Raw genomic sequence first — 21,549 nt, 5'->3', positions numbered from 1 at the left:
AGGCTCGGTGCTAGGTATGAAATTGATAAGGAATCAAAGGATCAAATGGTACACTCGCTATTGCAGCAATAAATTCATCATTACGTGGAGCTAGCAGGATTGATGTTAGCAACTATGAGGACGAATGGTAAAGACTAAGAACTCACGCATCTCGGCAACTCGACCAGCGTGTTCCATGTGCCATGCGGCTCAAATCAAGCTCAGGATATCCTCTGGGTATCACTAATACAGTCCAAGGAGTATGTAATCCACGTCGGGAAGAGGGAGGTACCCAGAAAAGGAGCCGATGATTGGGTCCCGTTATCCATCCATCAGCTTGCAGCAAGACAGGGGTTGAGTTAGAATCATGATAAGAGGTGGGTTCAAGCAAATCAGCGTGGCCGGTGGACTGGGGGTCCCAAGGGCAAGAGTCGCGCACCAAGGCCTCAGTCAGCCCTTTCCATAGCTTAGTCAGCATGTAGACTAGGTCTCGAGCATGTCGTCGCGTAGCTTCACCTCATTCCAGCTTGGTTTCCCTGTCTCTGGGCTGCAAGCCTCTCGGCCTGCTCCACCGGGTAAAGCGTGTTCCAGACTGGAAGAGAAGGAAATGAGGCGATCATTACGAGTGTTGGTGGACATGAAACGGTTTTCTTGGATGGGAGGTGCAGTGCTTCAATGCAGCGAAGATGCGGAGGAATCTGGCTTTCCTGACTTGGGAGATGGCTGCACTTTCACTGCACTCCACACCCGAACAGTGTTATCATTTGAACCAGACGCGATGCGAGTACCATCCGGTGAGAACGAGACTGACTAAACATCTTCAGTGTGCCCCTCCAAGGGCCCACCCAATGGCTGTCCCGTTGCTGCATCCCACAACCTCACGGTGTGATCATCCGAACCAGACACGATGCGAGTACCATCCAGTGAGAACGAGACTGACCAAACCTCTCCAGTGTGTCCCTGCAAGGGATCACCCAAGGGCTGTCCCGTCGCTGCATCCCACAACCTCATGGTGCTATCCCAAGAACCAGACACGATGCGAGTACCATTCGGTGAGAACGAGACTGATGTAACTCCTGCAGTGTGCCCCTGCAAGGGCTCACTCAATGGTTGTCCCGTCGCTGCATCCCACAACCTCACGGTCCTATCCAAAGAACCAGACACGATGCGAGTACCATCCGGTGAGAACGAGACTGACCTAACTTCTCCAGTGTGCCCCTTCAAGGGCTCACCCAATGGCTGTCCCGTTGCTGCATCCCACAACCTCACAGTGCTATCCAAAGAACCAGATGCGATGCGGGTACCATCCGGTGAGAATGAGACCGATTCAACCGCTCCAGTGTGCCCCAGCAAGGGCTCACTCAATGGCTGTCCCGTCGCTGCATCCCACAACCTCACGGTCCTATCCCAAGAACCAGACGCGATGCGAGTACCATCAGGTGAGAACGAGAGTGACGAAACCGCGCCAGTGTGACCATTGATTATGGTCTGAACAACTGTCCAATTTAGATCACGGCCAGATGCCAGGCGAAGGTTATTCAGAAACCTTGTCGTAAATTTGGTGGCCATGGTGGAGTTGACGGGCGAGAATGGAAGCGCTGATAAATACAGATGCGGCGTGCTGTGCAAAATCATGCCGCCAAACACTTGAATGAATCTTTGTACATCCATCGTGGTGGACTGCAGATCTTCGTATCCAGAATGACCCTGTATGTATTTATGAGCTGTTCGTCCAACACTGCCTCAGTACTCACCTTTAGCCACTTGGCAACGAGTGGGAGCACGATAATTGCACCTCTGATTGCGTTGAGAAGTCCGAGCGCTTCAATCCAGAACAGCAGTCGCTCATCGTCAAAGTCTGTTGTCTGAACATGTGTAGTCCAATATCGACAGGAATAAGAGAGATGTAAGGGAATGCATGTTTTGACTCGTTGAGGTAGTCCCGTGTCTTGCGAATTAGGTAGGTACGACGACTTCAAATCACAGATATTGAAGCAAAGGCCATCTTCCATCACTCGTAGTGATGCGAATGCAAGGTCGCGTTGCACATTAGACACCTGAACGAAAAAGTCTCCACTGGATGACTTGTCTGTGAGGAAGTCGTGGAAAGATGCGTGAAGAGGTCGGATGGGAGTACATAAGTTGGTGGTGCCGCTGAGGAGGGATCCCATACGTTTAATAATATCCATAATGACATCCTTGCTTCGGTCTGGAAAGTAGTTCCGCATGATATTGAGGGAGTTGAAAGGCAGTGGTTCAGCTGTGCCAAGTATCTGTCCCATCACGGAACGAAACCCTGCTAGTGCTTCTTCATACTCATCGTCATCATGTTGATCCCTTTTCATAATGTCTTTCAAAATAACCAAATACATATCATACAACAGGTTTTTCTGCTTTCCTGCACTGCGGTTCGCGTAAGCATTGAAGCGAGGCATTTGGCGGACACCTGGAGGGGTATCTTTGATGTATTCGCAGGCGAGACGCGCCCACTCAAAAAGTCCATCAGCTTTCGCAGCAAGACTTGCAAACTCTTTGTCGTGAAAATCCGATAACCCCTTCAGCTCCTCAGATACGAACGTACGGATGTCGCGCTCCGCCACTGTGGCTGGAATTTGGTCCATGGATAACGGTAGGATATGCTGAGCGCCGTGAAATGCATCTTCGATATCATGAAGTGGACGAGAGGTAACGAGGATACGAAAGTTAAATGGGAGTTCCGTGATTTGAGGAAGATCCTTGTTTTGAAGTTTACCCGCAAGTATGCGGAGAAGGTCCCGCCGCGTCTCCACTCCGCCACTCTCGTCTAGCGCTTCGATCACGATCAAGACAGGTCCCACACTTGACGTAGGGAATTTCTTCAGTGGATTCATGAGAAGCTTCTCCCACTGCTGGAAAATATCCTTCGGGTTCTTGAGTGAAGTGGAATTTTTAACCGCATCCGCCAATGCTCGTCTCATCTCCGGATCACGATCGGCTAGGTCACGAGCGATGGTAGAGAAAACTTTTTCGTGGCGTTTCTCGGCCTTGTCGAAGCAGAAACATGAACCGAGCACTCCCATGTCATTGAACCCCTTGGCAATCGTTTGAGCGATGGCTGATTTACCTGTGCCTGCAGGGCCAGATAGCCACAGCACACGTTGAGCAGCATCTCCACTGCCGTTGATCCAGTCCGTAATCTGGGAAAGCATCTCTTTGCGCGTCCCTGGTAGGCATTGTTTCATAGTATTTAGTCCTGCGCCCTTTGCATAAGCGATATCCCCGAGATCCAGGGTATCGCCTGAAACAGTGAGTGAATGTAAAGACAGAAGTATGTCAGAATCCTTACCCGTACGCTGGACGAAGACGGCCACGTCCCGATCAACTTGGTCCCGGAATTGTTGTACAAGGTCGTCCAAAGTGTCGCTGTACCGTTTGACGACGTCATCAGTTTCCGAGAGAACGTTTTTCCCGAGTCTCTTCCCTATGACAATATTATAAGATTCGTGTACAAAGTGCGATAGCTTGGTGACTCACAGAAGTTCTTTGTCTCCGAGTAGTCCCTGATGAAACGCGCGCACTCAAGAGTCTGCTGAACGATCTTTCCAACGATACCGCGCATCGATTCGATTTTACTGAGACTGTCATCTTGAGTCATGAAGCGGTAAACTTCAGCCAGTTTCTTGAGAAGACTATAGATACATTTGTCGCGCTCTGCTTGAGCGACTATAATCTATAAGACATTGTGACTTCTAGCAGGAGACTGGACTTTGGGAGAAACCAAACATACTTTAGATGCAGCAGATAGCACACCCAGCACCATCTTTGCGTACGGATGTATCTATACAATTTAATTAGTTCGCTTCCAATCAACAAGAATGGCCCATACATCCGCGATCTTCTCAAGGACACCGTCGATAATCATTAGCGGCTGGAGATACCTCATCTCAAAATTATCCGCAGCAGCAAGACCCGCTGGGGCATTGTCGGCGGCGGATGCCATAGAAATCGCATGTTTTCCGAGTAATTTCATGTTTTGTGTACCATCATAGGCACCCTGAAGTTCAGCGTCAACTAATTGGGGATCAGGTCCCTTGTCCTTGTCAGAAGGAGCGGCCTGAATATGTGGGACCGCAAAAATTAGAGAAGAAAATCAACGTATTTGACGAACATACCTGTGAAGCAGGTTCACCAGACAACCCTTGGTTCACGGAGTCACTGAGAATCTCAGATGTGGTGGGATGCTTGTTGTCATTGGAAGTATGAAGATGCAGCGTGTCCTGGGCGCCTCTAAGAACACCGAAGGACTAGGATAGCAAGTTCGAGCACTCACCTCAACTTTCTGACTAGATGAAGCCCCTTCACTTTCGACGTTCTGGACCGCAGTGGTGCGGTTGCGTGTTCGCGTAGAGCGTTTCTATACAGTCTCAGTCGTATTCAGGACAAACAGTATTGACGTCCACGCACAGGAAGTTTTTTGGTTAACCCATTCTTCAATTTCCGCAGTGACTGACACAATCCTCCACGGGATTGGTTCTGGACGAATAACGCATAAGGGCAGCGATAGATTTTGAGAGACTAGCACGTACCGAGCTTTCAACAACGTTTGCCTGACTGGATCTGGAGACTCCTGGAGGAGGATCGATATCTGGTCTATGGTCTTCACTCATCGTGAGTGACTGTAGTTTTGGATCGGTGTGAGAGAAACGGTGGGGTACACTGAATAATGGTGTGAGAAGGAAATGGGCGTCTCATCCTTGAGCAGAACTCCGAAGCATAGCCAGAACGTTGACTTCAAGTGCCAACCATTCAGCCACACAAGTGCACTGATGGGCCCATCAGTTCATAGCGGCAGGTTATTGTCCATGCACTGCGCTCGGCCTGCTCCAAAATCGAATTATACAGGTAACAGCGGTCTCTTCAAGTTAGGTTTGGCGTTGTCAAAGTTCAAGTTGGAGCCTGCATATTTAGTAGTGGCATTTAATGTGCCATTTAGAAATTCCAGTTGTTCAATGAACATTTGCAACGACGATACCGGCGCATGGGATGAGACAATATATTAAATGATTCGATGGTTTGCTCCATTTGTCATGTAGATGTAATCCAAATGTACTACTTGTTTCGGAAGCAAGCTAATCAGAACATCATGATATATATTGCCAAGAATTTGTCTACAGTCACTGGTCTAGGTGATGGCATACTGTCCTTGGGGTTGACGATGACCCAGTGCTGACGACGAACGGTGAATGTACACAATATCAGTGGCAATCACCAGGAATTTGAGGCTGAGCTGCAAAGCAAAACCAACTGACCGTGTCTGGACAGGATCAACCATTGGGACTGTCAATATATCTCAAGCGCTTTAGGGGGCATGGTAAACATAGATTCCAGCTAGGGAAAACAACGCATGCAGCGTGAAACAATTTCACAGGAACGAGATTCTAGGGAACAAGTTCAAAATCAGCTAGAAGCAGAGACAAAACCGATTGTGTCCGGAGTTGACAATGTCTGATACAGGTAGCTGGCTTGAGCCGGGATTGGGGGGAAGGAGGAGAAACATGTTCCTCATCGCGTATGAGGTCACCGCCATCGTCGGGAGCACACGCTGTAGCGTACCGCTATACACGGACGAATGAGATTTGGAAGACCACGAGGAGAATGAGACGCGCATACCATTTTACCCAATGGGTCCTGGGAGAAGAACATCGAGGATAATCGGCGATGTGTGATTGGCCTGAAGGGGCCACCAGGTTGATAGTCGATGTAGGCGGGTCCCTTGTATTTTATAACATATTCTTGGGAGATTTGTGCATACACAATGTTTTAAATCATTTCATGATCGCAGCAGCATTCTGAGTCTCTCCCGGGGGGGCTTCAAGGAAGGAGTAGTTGTTTGTGAGTCATGATGGCATCGGTGCACGAGCGCTAAGCGCTAATTAATATAATTACTTACTCCAGGACAACCGAATATTGTTCCCACGAGTTGATCGCTTGTGCACATCGCCATGGCACAGCGGGGACGGCAAAAGACCAATCCAGATCTTTCTGCAACATATTCAACGACAGCGTCGACGCTTCTCTTTGCGCCGGTGGATGACGATGACAATGATACCATGAGCTCGCTCTCCCTTCATGATGATTCCCGTCCGACAGCGCTGCAGCTTAGTAGCAACATTGATAGTACCCATTCACCATATATACACCCAACCCACCAGGCGACAGCTTCAACGTCCACGTTTAACGTTGGTGGACAACCTACAGCTACCGCGAACACTCCAACGGCGGGCTCTACGCCCACCAGTACATCAACCCAAACAATGCCTGGTACACCTCGCACCGCCTCTTCCCGGAAACCTTCTTCTTTACGCCACACCTCCACCGCAGTTCCCGCTGAATCCATCTCCTCCTCCATCAAACGACGTGCATCCTCTCCTTCTGCCAGGGAAGGTAAATACCCTCCAAAAACCCAACAGCGCGTTCGCGCCACCCCACGTCTGCCGCACTCCGACGATCCCCCTGCACCTGCAACCGCACTCTACTGGTCACGAGCTCCAATTCATGGCACCCTCCCCATGCGCGCGTTCAGGGCTCATACGGTCACGCTTGTAGACCATGTTGCGTGGTTGTTCGGAGGATGTGATGATAAAGGCTGTTGGAAGGATGTGTACTGTTTTGATACCGGTCAGTTGCACTTCTTCGTGATGCATGTTTTATCTGTGAGATACTGATGAAGTTGCGGGCTTCAGATACAATGCACTGGTCACATCCTGACACCCTCGGCGACGTTCCACCACCCTGCCGCGCCCATACTGCTACTCTCGTCGACCGTAAAATTGTGATTTTCGGCGGGGGCCAAGGCCCAGTGTACTACGACAGTACATATATATTTGACACTACTACGCGTTCCTGGTTCTGTCCCTTGTTTCCTCACTCCCAATCCCCGTCGCAGAACCCTGAATCGAACACTGAGGTGCAACCGCCGGCATCGCAATCGCAGAATCCTTCAGAGAGGCCCCTCCACCCAGCACCGCGTCGTGCCCACACGTCTGTCCTCTATAATGGCAAAATCTACATCTTTGGGGGAGGAAATGGCCTCACAGCTCTCAACGATCTATGGACGCTTGATGTCTCTCGGTTAGATCCTACTTCACAATCTGTGTGTGGTTTATTAATCAGTGTCTTCATGTTACTAAGTGTCTCTAAACAGACGTACTCGTACGGGGGTGGTTCCTTTGGCGGCTCAGGCGCAAGCGGTGGGCTTCGTTGGTCCCTCGTCGAAACGCAAGGTGAGCCGCCCGTGCCGAGAGGATACCACACTGCCAATTTGGTAGGCAATATAATGATCGTGGTCGGAGGGAGTGATGGGAGAGAATGTTTTTCTGATGTATGGTGTCTACACCTTGGTGGGTCATTTATATAATGTTTTGGGCCCCACGTCGCGTCTGTTCTTCCTTCAGTCCTAACTGTCAATCTTACTTCCTGACAGACACTCTTGTTTGGACCCGTCTTAATCTCCCTCTCTCTCACCGACGGCTTTCGCATACCTCTACACAAGTTGGAAGCTGCCTCTTCATCGTAGGCGGACACGACGGTGGGGCGTATAGAGACGAAGTTGTCTTGTTTAACCTTGGTGAGTGCACGCCTATGGTTTCAAACTTCAGTGCAAAACGAACTGACGCACTTGAGCACAGTGAACCTCCAATATGAACCACGAACGGTGAAAGGTAAACCCCCTTCCGCGCGCGGATACCATGCGACGATCCTTGCAGATAGCAGACTGTTTGTCTTTGGAGGGGTGAGTCTTCCATCGACTTTGTTCTTTGGAGCTTGGATGTCTTGAAAATGCTAACATCTATTCGCACAGTTCAATGGTCATGACGTTTTCGACGATGTTCATGTCCTTGATCTTGCAGGCGCTGCATATCTACCACAGGTGATGAGCTTCCGCGTTGATGTGTGAGCGCCATGCCCCATCCATTCCATGGTGTTTCTCTTCGGGCACATCTATCCGAGTTTTCACTTAAGGCTGGCGAGCACTTTTCGCTTGTACCTGCTTTCTTGTGGCCATTCGCTGAAGCCTTTGGTAAGCGCGGTGCTATTGAACTTTCAAAGCCATTGAAGTTCTCTTTTCTCCATCATGCAATATTATCAGCTCTTTTGAGGACCCTTTTCACATTTTCATCGCTCCGCTGTTTTCCTAACATTACTCACTTTTATTGACTGACATTTTGCACGTCTTTACTACCTTGCAATCTCCAAATCCCCGAGTCACTATTTACCAATTCATAGAGTACATATACCATCACTTGCAATTTGATTTTGATCCTCGTTTTCTCCTGATTCTAGCTGCTAGCTGCGTGTCCACTCCCCTGAGTATTAGAAACACGACGAGTCAACCACACAAAGGAGTGCAACCGTGACGGACGAGAGCATAAAGTTGGTTGCAAAACACTATACTTGATTTCTGCGCTCCTGACCTGTGCTCCTGATTTCCACTACTCCAGCTACAATTCTGAAGCCTCTTGATTCTCCTTGCAAATCAGCGACATCACCGCCCGCTTACCCGCTTGTAGCGACCCTATGATCTAAAAACCTGCCATCCTCAATGTGAAGGGCCTTCTGTTCATCGGCGCTGACTGGTTCTGGTAAACGCACTGACTATTTGTGTATGGTGAAATTGATTATAGGACATGAGGAGAAATTCTTCGTCTGCCAGTTCTTCCAGGACCGTACACAGCCGACAGCGGCGGACACATCCGTCAACAGAAGGATTGACCTGTGACCAAGGTACGTGCCAAGGGGAGGACTCGTAAGACTCCAACCCCGAGGTACAAGGAGGCACGACTTGACGGATGCTTCTATCCGAGGTTCCTCCAAATGTCGTCAAAGCTCTAGAGCACCAGTCATCCGATGCCTTTCTTCGTTACTGGCGAAATCTAGACCTTCTGGCCCCCTCGGCACATTGAAAACATCTCTCCCCGCGGCTCCGCCTGCTCGCGCTTGAGCGGCGTGCCTCGTCCCACGTCCCTGCAGCTCAGGGTTGGAGTCTACATCCCCTCGGCACGTACATGGTCAGTCACAGGTCAATCTTTTGTTGACGGATTTGTCCTTGTCCCTGCCCAAACCCTGGGAAAGCCTCTCTCTATGTTTGTCTCTTTCTTCTTCCTGCCTTCGCCACGCTAAAACCTGAGACGATCGCGTATGTCAAATTGCTCAGCCGCCCCCCCCCCCCCTGGCCGGCCCATTCCCGCAGCGCCGCTGGAGTCCTCTTACCGTCGACTCGGACTTTTGACTTAACTGTCCCGCTCAGGCTTAACTGATATATCAATCGAAGTCTTTGGGCATTGCAATGACAGAAGCACATCAACAAGAATGGAATGTCAAGACAAATTATCTGAAGCAGGGCATTTCGACAGCACCAACTGTGATTCGTGTAGCATCAGTCTACAAAATATGTTCGATCAAAATGAGAAAGCTTCAGAAATGTGTATACATACATCGCATATGTCGAGCAACAATTGTACACTTATCATCCTGGGAGGACAAATTCAGTGATTAGCCTGTAACACAAATAAAACGAGATAGGTCGTTGAGGCCAGCTTCGCTCTAGCATTTGCAGCAACATCCCATTGTACCAGGGTGCTCTAGCGCAGGTCCTAGCCTCCTACTTCTAGGGGTTCGACCTGGGCTCTCCTTGCAGTCCGTGCCCGTCCCACCATGTGCATGTATGCGTTTCTGACTTTGCACCCCATCTCCCATCGATATACTTACTGGAATACCCATATACAACCAGAGCCTTCGTTGTAAATATTTCTACATCCTACAACACATGCCCAGTAGTTGAGTACCGCCCTGACATTTCACTGACACGAGACAACACTTCAATTTCAACCAATGAACTCTTTAACAGATAACCGATCAAAACCGTAGCCTATCGAGAAGATGTACACAGCGTGAATGGAATTGTGACTTTGAATCTATCGTAAAGCGTAGCATGTTTATCCGATCCCCTCAAAACCCTCGGGCGCGTAGGCCGCTAGCAGGTAAATGGGGAGAGGCAGATCTGGGGGCGGGAGATGGATGCCTGTCATAGCCAGGCATCGGCATAATTTGGGGCTTCCTCTCCGGCAAGGGCAATTCAGGGGTCCCATTGTTAGTACCTTGGTGCAGACTTCCAATGAAGATCTTGACCATGTAGTCCGTGTTGAACGCGCCATGAGCATGGTCGAAGGGAGTGGTGTCGACGATGTCCTGAAGAATCATGAGTAAAAGCGTACGAGAAACCATGAACGAGACGCACCCGAATTTTGTAACGTTCAGAAAGCTCGTCGTCTAACATATGGAGCGCCCTTGCAGCATCTTCATCTGTGCCGATCTGGACGAATTGGATACCGAACTTATCGAGAGGAACCTGCTGCCTGTCAAGGCGACTGGCAGCCTCGATGATGCATCGCAATAAGTCATCACCGTCGGCTATAGTGATGTCCGTGTACGTTAGATATGTGAACACGGTATGGAAGTACTACCTTACTAGCAGCTCCATCGGTAATGACAATGATAGAAATAGGTTCATGAGTCGAGCTCGGGTGCTCGATGAGTGGCAGATACATCTCGATGATCTGCTCGAGTCTCACTCCCGTTGGTGTGTCCTCACCTGAATAAAGGGCATGATTCACTGATAAAGTCCGATAAATGCGATATACATACCAGTGGGACTGAGCTGGTCGAAAAGTTTCTGGACTTCAGATCGAGACTGGTCGAGACCGTTAGGCTAAAAAAGCATAGGACCAGCGAACGGACTCCCATACCCTCATATTTTCGGCAAACTGAGTTTGGTGCATGAAGTGTAAATCAATCCCTTTGGATCCATACTGTATGGCAAGGTCGACGATGCCAGCTAGAGCCTCTCGCATTTGGCTCCAGAGATCAGCTTCGGCCATCTAGGTACAAAGTACATTAGCGGTCATGGATCAACATATTGAGGATGCCATCCTTACGGAGATGGAATCATCGATCAGGATGACCGTCTTGTACTCACTATCACAAAGATGATTAGAATTTGGTTAACAAAGAGCAGTGAACAGTGAACACGCACGCCACGCGTCGCAATTCTTCCTCTTGTATCAGAAGAGAGGGAGCAAAACGAGGAATGTCATCTACCTGGAGGGCAGTCTGAACAACCGATGTCACGGTGGACTCCCGAGTCTCCCGAGTCTCGCGCGACCACAAATTGCTTGCAGTGCGCTTGAGCTCTTGTCTCCCCTGTTGCTGACGAGCGAGGACGACGGTGCCCTGAGCTAAGCTTCCCGTCGCATCCTGAGATGCTAGGCCCCAGCGAAGCTGAGATGCGCATACTAGAACCTCGTATTTTTCAATCTGGTATCGCACGAAGTCCGTCAAAACGAAAATAGAAAAGTGCGACAATAATAAGAACACATACCAAGTGCTCCTTGCCGACGTAGCTGATCAGAGCACCTGAGGTGTGATAGCCAACCTTTCCAATGTCTGAACAGTTGATCATGTGGAGTGTCCGCACTACATGTTAATAGCACTTACGGAGACCTCCCTGTCAGCCGAACGTGAGCGTCTTTGGCCGGGATTCCTTGACAATAAACCTTACCTCCAAATGAGCACGTGCAATGAAGAACGTCTGTCCATTGCGGTCTTCGCCAAATGGGACAGCGTTCGGAGGGATGGATTTATCTTCGATCAAGATCTTTCAGATTTTTAGCAACCATTATGACCTCAATGGATATCACTCTTACCCATATGAGTGGTACAGGTGAGCCGTTCTTCTTAAAGTTAGCGGTGCTTTCCCTAGCTTCATCAAGCCAGCTGTTCTTGTGCCTGGTGGTAATTGTGGTGGTAGTGGTGGTGATTGTTGAATCATTGTTGAATGCTGGCATTGGGGGCGGATATGAACTTGTGGCGGGAGGGCGTCCATATTCGTATGCTGGCTTCGTCATGGTGTACTGAGAGGTCTCATACTGTGATGCCAGTGGCCGTGGGGCTAGGTATGATGGACGTTGCTGATACGGTGCCGGACGAGTTTCTGGCATCAAAGTGCCAAAAGCGGCGGGATTAGAGTGTGTGCTACTCGACATCGACGTCCTCGTCGACTGGAATTGAGTCGGAGTGGAGCTGCGCATCGTGAAGTATTGGTTTGTTAAGCTGAAGGTAGATTCCTGGGGGATTGTCTGGAAACCACTTTATAGCATGAATTTCAGGCATCATGCATTGGCGCCCAATCCATCGATATCAGGTGCATCATAGAGTTTGACAGAAAATTCTATGATTCTTGAAGGAGTACAAGCACAATAATAGTTCAATCAACACAAGGCGCAGTGTGACACTGTACGATGCACCAGAAGTTTGTTGAAACTTTCACCTATCCCGGAAGGCTGGCTTGTCAGTTGGGAAATGCCGGTCCAATCATCACAGAAATCTGTACCGCGCGACCTAGCACGTTGCCTCATTTCGGAAGCAGATGGATAACGCTGCTTACCATAGCTCAACGAGGTTGATCAGAGGCCAATAAAGTGGAGATCTCTCTTGAAACACGAAGCATGCCCACCGACCAAGGTCTTCGTGAATGAATCGATAACGAGTTCGTAGGAGAATTTGAATTTCAGGAGGCTGGCTTGATTGCATATATATGCAAGGAACATTGATGAGATCAGACTTCAAGTTGTTGATTCACTTTCCGGAAGGATCCAACAGCCTTCACTTCAATGCAATAGGGCAAGTACCTGTCTTCTCGCGGAATTTGCCACGGCCTACGGCGCAAGGTTTCAGTACCCTCACCGCATGGCAGACAACAACTTGTAGGTGTAGTGGCCCCAGTGGATGGCTCGAACATGATGGATGATGCGATCGATGAAGGCAAAGAGCAATTCATGGTGGGAACTTGCTTGACGCTCCTTGAATTTTTTGGGGTCTGGGCAGTGGGTTGTACGGGCCGGATGGGCTGGAATTTCCTGACAGCGGAACATACGAGCCAGACAACTTATGTATATCATGCGTTGCGAAACATTTATTGTACAGTAACGACTTGATGGAAAACATATTTTCGCCAGCATACGACACAGACATTTCGGGAAATTCAATGCTGAGAGTCCGAGACGGATCGATTACCTCGGCCCGTATGGGACTGGAATAGAGAGCAACTCGCTCGGCACAGGACCTCCATTGTCAAGAACCTTATTCACACCACCAAGCAGGATCTTCAGCATGTAATCGGTATTGAACGCGCCCTGTTGAGGATCGTAAGGTGTGGTATCCACGATATCCTGTCAACAAGGAATATTAGTCCAGTTGAACTAATTAGAAAGGAATACAAAACATACTCTGACTTTGTACTGCTGCTCGAGGTGGTCGTCTAGAGCGCGCAATGCCAAAGCAGCCTCCGCGTCTGTGCCAATCTGTACAAACTGGATGCCAAACATTCCCTCTGGAACTTGGCTTCTTTCCAGGCGCTGAGCTGCACTGACGATAACCTCAGGGAGGGCCTGCTGATCAGCTAATTCACATAGAATTATCAACACAACAAGCCGAGGCGCGTGAGGCATAACTTACTTGCGACACCATCAGTAATGACGATAATATCGATAGGGTTGTGTCGAGGGAATTTGCGTTCCACGAGGGGGAGGTAGGTGTTGATAAGCTCCTCCAGTTTCGCAGCAGTTGGCGTTTCTGGACCTGTATCTCGATGTCACCTTCGGCTCAACGTATCGTCAAGGATGGAACTAACCGTTAGGGGCCATTTGATCGAAAATTTGTTGAACCTCGTGGCTCGTCTAAAGAGCCAGTCAATCACAGTAATTCCTACAAGCTGTGCGCTGCAAGACAGACCTTGATGTTTTGATGGTAATGCTCCTGGTGCAAGAAGTGCAAATCAATTCCTTGAGAGCCATACTGATTCGCAAGATCAGCTATTCCCGCCAGAGCTCCACGGACAAGGGTCCAAGATTGTTCTTCGGCCATCTAAATGAGGTAGATCAGAACATCTAAGTCATGTTACAAGGAAAGTAACACCAACAGAAATGGAATCATCGATCAGAACCACAGTTTTGTAGTCGCTATTAAGAATCGTCAGGTATGTAACAAGGTGGTTGAAAAGAATCCATACGCAAGCTTCCTCAGCTTGAGGTCCTCAAGATTGGGGATGAACCTTGGAATATCGTCGACACGCAGCGTGGTCTCAATAACGAGGCTCGAATTCTCTCGAGAGCTGTATGCACTTCTAGTCTCTCGGACACTGGACACCTCCCGGACATTAGAATATCCAGTATGTGCGGCGTAACCAGCGGGTGATCCAGATGGTGCAGCGTAACTAGCGGGTGATCCGGATGGCGCAGCATAACCAGCGGGTGATCCAAATGGTGCAGCATAACCAGCGGGTGATCCAGATGGTGGAGCGTAACCAGCGGGTGATCCAAATGGTGGAGCGTAACCAGCAGGCGATCCAGATGGTGCAACAAAACCACCAGGCGATCCCCCATGCTGGGAGAAGCCGCCAGCTTGAGTAGACCATGCTGTCGACCCGCGTTGAGATTGCAGCTGCTGGTTTTGTTGTGCAAGTACGACTGTGCCCTGACTCAAAGATCCTGCTGTGTCGTAGGAGGCCAGGCCCCAGCGAACTTGAGAAGCACACACGAGTACTTCGTACTTTTGGATCTGGAAACACGCAAATCTCAATTTCATGAAGAGATGTAGCGCTCGATTTGGTAGACGTACGTGGTGCTCCCTTCCGCCGTAACTAATGAGGGCATGCTGAAGGTGAGTACCTACCCTTCCGAGGTCTAAAATCAGGTTAGCGCTGTCTCTTGATGACTGGCAGAATATACTTACAGAGCCCACCCTGAAAGATATGGCACGGTCAGTGTTGTGATACCCCTGAGAAAAACAACCTACCTCGAGCAGGGCACGAGCAATGTACAGCTGAGAACCGTTCTTGTCTTCGCCAAAGGGAACAGCATTCGGCGGGATGACGTTGTCTTCAACCAAAACCTTGTATAATTGTAAGTGAGATTCAATAAAGATCGATCACCATGCTCCTCACCCAAACGAGAGGGAGTGGTGAACCATTCAGTTTGAATTTGTTGGTGCTTTCACGAGCAGCATCGAGCCATGAATTCTTCGTGATCACCGTCTGATGGGTCTCAGTAGTGCTCACGGGCGATCCCCCAACGAGCGGAGATGAAGATCGAAATTCAGCCGCGAGTTTACGTTGGGTAAGGGAGGGCGAACGAGATACGTTGTTGTTGAAACTGTTGTGTCGATGCATGATTCTAGCTCGTTTGGACCACCACGGTGATTGTGATTGCACAGAGACTCGCCTTATGAATACGGATAAGTAGCGCTCGGACCCAATATCGATATCTATTCTCTGCTGAAGCTGCAGAGTTAGGTTTCCTCGATGCCATCGATTGGTTGCTGAAGATCTACAGCGATAACTTGAATCTATGTTAATCTGTGTTAGAGCATATCGGAAGCCATCCAAACATGACGCATGAAAGTCTGGCAGTGTGATAATCGGTTCCTGGAACTTCTTAGCGCTCGGCAGCAGTACCAAACCGAAGGGAAACATGACCACTCTATGCGTTTCCCCTTGCCCAGCTCGAAGCCATAACAGAGAATGATCACCACGTTTCATGAGTGAAGAATCGAGGCAACAAACACGAGGTAGGCAGAACGTGTGCCACGGATGGCGTGAGGAGTGCATCGAGATAGGATAATAAGATAACTGACTAACTGGATCATATCATGAAATTCCGTAGGATGAAATTATCTCGACCAGTATGGCAGTCTGTGAGGATGTCAGAAACGTCGTTTGAGCTTCATGAGACACGGACAGCAAGTGCAGAGCCAAGGGCAACAGCAAACTCAGTGACCACTGGCACTGAAGTTGGGGCCAATTAGACTGGATTTTTCGATGTTGATCAGTTTGATGACATTGTAGCAAGTGTACATCGACGACACTATCACAGAAGCTCAACTTCTGAGTGGGATGCGGCACCCGATGTGATGTGGGAAGGAACGTATCTGGCAACTGGTTGCGGCCACGGACAATGAGGCCTTTAAGGCGTCAAACGAGGTATAAAAAAACGCTGACGGGGAACTCACGACCCACGGGGTATAGAAACGTGACTGATGTCATCAACATCCAAGTTTCCATCATAATCACTAACTGCACGGGCAACGTTGCAATTCAATTATGGCACACACGTTAGGATGATCTTGAATTTTGTCAGCGAGGTATTCCGCCCTGGATGGTGATCGACGAGGTCAACTCACATAAGGTTAGTTCTCAACCTAAGATCTGCACGACTATTCGATGTACGGCTTATCGCAGTCTACCACGTGACGCACGATTGTGATACCACCGTGCGGTCGTCATTAATGTGAATGCCTGTATGAAACGGCCCTAGTGCGAAAACTGATACATTGTCATTCTGCATAGACAAGGCAAAGGTTACCCCCAAGCTGGGGTCTGAGACTTGATAAGCTAGAAGTTATTATAGTAGTTTCGGGAATTAACTCACAACGCCGACTGTGCACCAACTTCTGATTCTAACTCGGAATCCAATCGATTAATCCACACTAGTATTTTCACCACGGAGCAGAAATATCAAAACTTGGCTCGTCACAGTCCTATGGTAGTCAAGGGAACCATTTCGTGGTTAACGGAACGAGTGTTTCAGACTTTCAGCGTGGGTCACTGTCAGACCGTAAGATCCTCAGAAAATCAGAAGTGACGAGTTCCCGTGGCGCATGAACTTGGCAAGTTGGCACAGCGCTTGACATGCAAGCGCTTGAGAGCGCCGCTGAGGTCACGTGAGTGATGCTTAAAATAAATTACTTATGAGACAAATATTATCGCGGCAATACCGTATGGCAGCACCCTAGGTATCTCACTAATTAAGTCGTATACTCTTTCGTAAATTCAGAATCATGCAACATGTATGTTTTATATGCTTCAAACATGTAGGCTCTACGTACGTTGATCCCGGGTTGAGGCTGTGCCACTGCAAGCGGAAAGCGCCGAACCGAATATTAAGGCGAGGTTACTTGCACTTGCTCACCGTGACCAATCCAATCGATCGACAATTTTTATTAATGATCAAGTGCATTCACTCACGAAGCCTCCATGAATCCCTGCCAGGCCCATAATTCTTCATGTCTTTCGATTCGGTTAAACCGCTTAACGGACTAACTAGTGGTAAGTACTAAGTGTGTACATAACTGACTCCAAGTTACTCATGATCACACTGCGGTGACTGCACAGACAGAGTCCGTGGTCCGACTCCTACCAACCTGAAACACACAAACGAATCACATGTCGTGATTGTGTTTATGCTGATCGGCAGTTCTCGTCCACTCCAGTCGCAATCAGTCTATGCTCTACGCAAAGCTACACATTAGTCCATTTACAGTGGATCAAGCCCACCAACGTCATTGCCCTTTATACACGGATCTACTTTTTTTGTCATGCCTAGCAAGGTCTGAGCTAGCTGCATGGGCATCGGACATCAGTTCATGATGGGCTGTTTACATATTCATGTGATAAACAGTCACCCCTGGTCCCTACTTTTACAACCTGAAATGGTCTTCATTTCGTGACTACGGGATTGATGATGACAAACGTAAGTGACAGTCCAACTTAAGTGCAGTTACTCAAGCGGGTCAATCGTTGATTCATTAACAGCTCGCCAAAGCCACCCACATTGCGTCACCGCGCTCGACCCTGTATAATCTGATGAACTTTATTCAACTCAACAAACGGTTACTTTAGTCACTAGCACCCTTCAGGATGTTCCCATAGTTTGGGTCATTCGGGTCAGGCTTTCGTGGCTGAAAATATAAGTAATTGCAATGGTACTACGTCAGAATACCTTTGTGTTTATTCGAACGTTATCCCGTCTCTCGATCGTTCCGTGACTGGGTAGAACGTCATACTACACCCCTTTGCACACACGATCTTGTTCCTTTGGACGAATGTGACCCTGGGTCTTCTGAAAACCATAGAATGGAGAAGTTTCAAGTAGGTGATGCATACTCATGACAAAATACCTATTTCCGCGGTCAGTCGCTCACGCGGTGATGCTACGTAGTACGGATGCATTGATCTTGATTGACTAGGGAACTTTCGCAAATATTAGAGTCAGACTTGTACATACTTATTATGTACATAATCCTGCCACTTGTTGCCAGCAAGCCTTGTGTTGACTTCTTCACGACGGCTTGTCCGTCACGCATGTGCACCCATTATCTGTCTCCTCAAAATTCAGTAAAGTTTTTTTGAATATGTCGATCTGATTTTGTTATCGGCGTTCCTCGCGACGAGATAAGATTGCTGTGATCCGAATGGAACCGGCTCGGCGCGGAATGACGCATCTGGGGCAACTTGATATTGACCGCGGGATGTCTCGAGAATTCGTGTACTGGATTTCTAACCTCAACACTCTTTATTTCGTATGTTATCATATTACATGTGGGATACCATCATCATGGATGCATATGTACCACAGGCCACAATTTCGCTTAGCGAGGTGATATATAATAGCCTCCTAAAACCAACTGGTCTCAGCCATTCCATCTCTCCGAAGCAACCTTGTCTTCGTCGGTACGGTTCGGATCCATTGCCAGCCATCCTTCTGCGCCACCACTACTAGCGCTACCGCCCTCGACAAGATTTGATGTGTCTTCACGAGATGTAAGCATTGGTTCCAAGGTCGTACAGTCACCCTTCACACTTGCATTGTATCACAGTGTCGGTGACTATTGGACAGGGTGTGGAGTAGGTTTCATTCTCGAGTAGAAGCCAACTAGGCACTAACACAATAGCGATGTTGTGGCACTCCTCACTGCAGCACTTTCATGGAAGATATTTTACCGGAGTAACCTCCGACTGCGCCTCCTTACGGTGTAAGACGAGTGCGTCTCACATGCACAAGACAGCACGAAATTGCGGGTGTCTCTCGGTACGAGTCCTCGCATTCCCCTATCTGCTGGAATTTACTGTTTCGTAGGTGGTGACGGAAGACCGCCGGGTACAAAACTTGTACCGAACACGTCATCCCGACTGCGTACGACCGTCACGGTAAATCTAGACGAGTGCTGTCTCATGTTGGACATGGGTGCATGGTGTACCTAGCTGACGTCCGAATGTCATTCCACATCGGAATATCTATATCCCAAATCCCTCTTGTATTTGTATGTCGATTGAGATGTTGTAGCCTCACAGATGTTGGATATCTTCGCAGTCATTCATTAACTATGCATTAATCTTTCGAGCTCCATAAATGCGGACTATTATGAGCGCTTGTAGTAGTCAGGCCAAGATTCCATGGAAGCGGTTCACAAACAGTTCGGAGGCGCAGTACCAAATAAAGGTGGTCATTCACCAGGACGGTCGTGAATTGAGATTGACCGGCTGTGCGGCAGAATTATCTCAGTCAGCTGGCATGAAATATGTCATCATACTGATACACACCGGAGGTCCAGCTGACTGTACTGTGACCGCAGTGCTTCCTTTCATTCCTGCAGATGAACGCCCGGAAGGCAGAGTGATATCGAGATATCTAGAGAAAAATTCGTCCAGCCAACTAAAAAATTCATCCTTGTCTTCCTGTGACAAATTCGCCCAATCTATGTGATTCACTGGATCTGCTGATCCCGCCATCTGTGATCGGTAAGAACTCGTAGCGCGTGCGGGTGGAGGAGAAATATGGCTATACGATGGTGAGGAAGGAGCACCGGACCGTGAGCCGTGAGCCGAGGGAGGAGGAGGTGAAACAACAGAGCTTCTCGTACTTCCAGAAGCATCTGGACGTGATCGCAGCGGAGGCGGTGGGGACCCATTACCCGACGATCCTGCTGGAGCAGGTGGAGGTGCACGCTTCCAGTTAGGATCCCAATTCGTTTTTGAAGAGGGGACACTGGAATATTTGTCCCTTGTGTTCACCATCATTGTGACACTCGCATCTTTGGCCTTCCCTGCCTTCTGCTTGAGCTCCGCAACTATCACGCCAATAAGCACTAACACCAGTCAATTTGATGAAATGTAGGGCCTCTCACAGTTTACCATGGATATTGCTGAGAGATATTGAGCTGCGAATTGATAAACCGAGATAGTTACTGGGCATGCGCCAGTGTTACTGACGAGGCTCATTTAGTCCTTTGTGTCACACGCGCTGGCAGCTATTATGTAACAAACCCTTGCGCACGAGGTAATCATTCGGATACCCGAAGGAGATTCAGTACAGAGACAGATATGGTAGTACAATAAAGTATGTTGTCTATCTATATAAACATAGGGATTGAAAGTGGTACGGCAGAGTTGCTGATACACAAAAGAAAAAGCCAACTATAGTACTTGCTGATAAACGAAAAGATGAAGGTCCGGTCGACCAGACGCATAATACAACAATAGCAGCGCTATATGGAAGAAGCTAGAGCAGAGCAGCGTTCTTCACCGTTTTACCAAAACAAAGGTGGTCACCAACACAATAATGAGAACCAAAAGTACGACCATGGCATATAAACAACGCTTCGCCCATTTGAGTTCCGAAACTCGCATCTCTGCAAGTAACCTCCGTTTCTCCTCTTCCGACCTTCCAGTCTCCCATTCAGAACTGGGCCGAGGTGGGGAGAATATTATAGCGCTTCCAATTATCCAAAATATTGGAAAGACTGAAGGGAATTGTCAGTTTCATATCTTGTGATACATGTTGTAAACGAACATACAGAAACCATAGAAAAACAGATGTCGAGTGAGTGTTTTGGGCTTGGTGTCTGCATCCGGACACGGATAAGCAGTGTACGTGGACACTTTCTCAAACTCCCCGTCACGCAAGTAGGGTGGAGGGACACGCCGTTCGAGGGCTCTCGGTCGTTGTGGCTTGGCTCCGAAGAATTGTCCAAACATGTCATCCTGGAGCTGCACAGATGAATAGTGCGCTTGAGGAGGAGGTGTGAGTCGTTCGGTGTAGGTTGCCTGCGATGAACTAGATGCGCTAGCACATGTTAAAACGGTATCTGATGGCAAGTTGTGCAGGTGCAGCTCGACTGGCTGTTTGGAAGGATGAGAGAACGATGCAGTATTGCCCGTATGCCACATTTTGCCGAGGAATCGATGAAACACCTAGTGATGAGCCGAGAGTATTGTAGTGTGGAGATTCCGAGAGAAATTGGTAGGCCTGTAAGTGGGCGGATGAACGACACCTAGAATTCACCCCATTCCGATATTCGCGAATAAATAGATTCCTAGTGGTGCGGCATTGGTAAAGCATCCATGGGCCAAGTTTGTGTTAACAAAAAGGTGGAACACGAAGGTGGTCGTGATGATGGGCTCACGCTGCCAACCCAATGCGATTAGTAACCAGATTTGGTAAAGACCGTTCGGGCTCGCACAACAAAGACAATAACGAGGGCTTCCCATGAGATACCATTTGCCGGCATACAAAAACAATTAGGTGGTATAGTTGCAATCATGTTTGAATCAAGATTCCAGCTTTTGTCTTCAGTTAAGGCGTTACCGATCTGGGATACACAATTGCGACTTTATGCTAACAGGAAAGATATACATGAAAC

At 48.6% G+C, this 21,549-nt stretch overlaps 8 protein-coding genes across 8 annotated transcripts; 2 read left to right on the top strand and 6 right to left on the bottom strand.

The window, feature by feature from the left end:
* Window positions 1-3: 3 nt before the first annotated feature.
* On the bottom strand, window positions 4-623 carry F5891DRAFT_700958 (uncharacterized protein). The gene is made up of 2 exons (XM_041372859.1): window positions 147-623; window positions 4-90 (listed from the first exon to the last, which is right to left on the bottom strand). The coding sequence occupies exons 1-2, from the start codon at window positions 455-457 to the stop codon at window positions 81-83; spliced, it is 321 nt and encodes a 106-aa protein (XP_041220519.1). The 5' UTR covers window positions 458-623; the 3' UTR covers window positions 4-80.
* Window positions 534-4,708, bottom strand: F5891DRAFT_1281362 (uncharacterized protein). Its single transcript, XM_041370465.1, has 10 exons — window positions 4,545-4,708; window positions 4,423-4,491; window positions 4,289-4,372; window positions 4,131-4,235; window positions 3,845-4,072; window positions 3,746-3,796; window positions 3,493-3,688; window positions 3,305-3,439; window positions 1,734-3,256; window positions 534-1,686 (listed from the first exon to the last, which is right to left on the bottom strand). The coding sequence occupies exons 1-10, from the start codon at window positions 4,623-4,625 to the stop codon at window positions 790-792; spliced, it is 3,369 nt and encodes a 1,122-aa protein (XP_041220518.1). The 5' UTR covers window positions 4,626-4,708; the 3' UTR covers window positions 534-789.
* A 1,207-nt stretch (window positions 4,709-5,915) lies between these two features.
* On the top strand, window positions 5,916-8,295 carry F5891DRAFT_1060546 (uncharacterized protein). Its single transcript, XM_041362882.1, has 6 exons — window positions 5,916-6,636; window positions 6,702-7,111; window positions 7,163-7,358; window positions 7,442-7,585; window positions 7,647-7,750; window positions 7,820-8,295. The coding sequence occupies exons 1-6, from the start codon at window positions 5,961-5,963 to the stop codon at window positions 7,913-7,915; spliced, it is 1,626 nt and encodes a 541-aa protein (XP_041220517.1). The 5' UTR covers window positions 5,916-5,960; the 3' UTR covers window positions 7,916-8,295.
* Window positions 8,296-9,917: 1,622 nt separating this feature from the next.
* F5891DRAFT_700820 (uncharacterized protein) lies at window positions 9,918-12,337 on the bottom strand. Its single transcript, XM_041372858.1, has 11 exons — window positions 11,721-12,337; window positions 11,576-11,671; window positions 11,512-11,521; window positions 11,396-11,460; window positions 11,051-11,331; window positions 10,953-10,992; window positions 10,764-10,895; window positions 10,663-10,708; window positions 10,487-10,609; window positions 10,256-10,428; window positions 9,918-10,206 (listed from the first exon to the last, which is right to left on the bottom strand). The coding sequence occupies exons 1-11, from the start codon at window positions 12,102-12,104 to the stop codon at window positions 9,967-9,969; spliced, it is 1,590 nt and encodes a 529-aa protein (XP_041220516.1). The 5' UTR covers window positions 12,105-12,337; the 3' UTR covers window positions 9,918-9,966.
* Window positions 12,338-13,032: 695 nt separating this feature from the next.
* On the bottom strand, window positions 13,033-14,221 carry F5891DRAFT_700736 (uncharacterized protein). Its single transcript, XM_041372857.1, has 6 exons — window positions 14,084-14,221; window positions 13,807-14,033; window positions 13,706-13,751; window positions 13,531-13,653; window positions 13,302-13,474; window positions 13,033-13,244 (listed from the first exon to the last, which is right to left on the bottom strand). The coding sequence occupies exons 2-6, from the start codon at window positions 13,936-13,938 to the stop codon at window positions 13,086-13,088; spliced, it is 633 nt and encodes a 210-aa protein (XP_041220515.1). The 5' UTR covers window positions 13,939-14,033; window positions 14,084-14,221; the 3' UTR covers window positions 13,033-13,085.
* Window positions 14,222-18,653: 4,432 nt separating this feature from the next.
* Window positions 18,654-19,061, top strand: F5891DRAFT_1130743 (uncharacterized protein; the record flags this gene model as incomplete). The annotated part of the gene is made up of 4 exons (XM_041364567.1): window positions 18,654-18,670; window positions 18,727-18,754; window positions 18,828-18,938; window positions 18,987-19,061. The coding sequence occupies 4 exons, from the start codon at window positions 18,654-18,656 to the stop codon at window positions 19,059-19,061; spliced, it is 231 nt and encodes a 76-aa protein (XP_041220514.1).
* A 134-nt stretch (window positions 19,062-19,195) lies between these two features.
* On the bottom strand, window positions 19,196-20,119 carry F5891DRAFT_700692 (uncharacterized protein). Its single transcript, XM_041372856.1, has 3 exons — window positions 20,035-20,119; window positions 19,451-19,977; window positions 19,196-19,390 (listed from the first exon to the last, which is right to left on the bottom strand). Exons 1-3 carry the CDS (start codon window positions 20,042-20,044, stop codon window positions 19,358-19,360), a joined length of 570 nt encoding a protein of 189 aa, XP_041220513.1. The 5' UTR covers window positions 20,045-20,119; the 3' UTR covers window positions 19,196-19,357.
* Window positions 20,120-20,160: 41 nt separating this feature from the next.
* F5891DRAFT_1060508 (uncharacterized protein) lies at window positions 20,161-21,404 on the bottom strand. Its single transcript, XM_041362881.1, has 2 exons — window positions 20,704-21,404; window positions 20,161-20,649 (listed from the first exon to the last, which is right to left on the bottom strand). Exons 1-2 carry the CDS (start codon window positions 21,074-21,076, stop codon window positions 20,429-20,431), a joined length of 594 nt encoding a protein of 197 aa, XP_041220512.1. The 5' UTR covers window positions 21,077-21,404; the 3' UTR covers window positions 20,161-20,428.
* Between the last annotated feature and the right edge of the window lie 145 nt (window positions 21,405-21,549).

This window comes from Suillus fuscotomentosus (assembly GCF_016647785.1).
Source record: "Suillus fuscotomentosus strain FC203 chromosome Unknown F5891scaffold_73, whole genome shotgun sequence".
NCBI classification, from domain to species: Eukaryota; Fungi; Basidiomycota; class Agaricomycetes; order Boletales; family Suillaceae; genus Suillus; species Suillus fuscotomentosus.
Note: the sequence above shows the minus strand (reverse complement) of the source record. Positions and strands in the feature narration are given on the sequence as shown.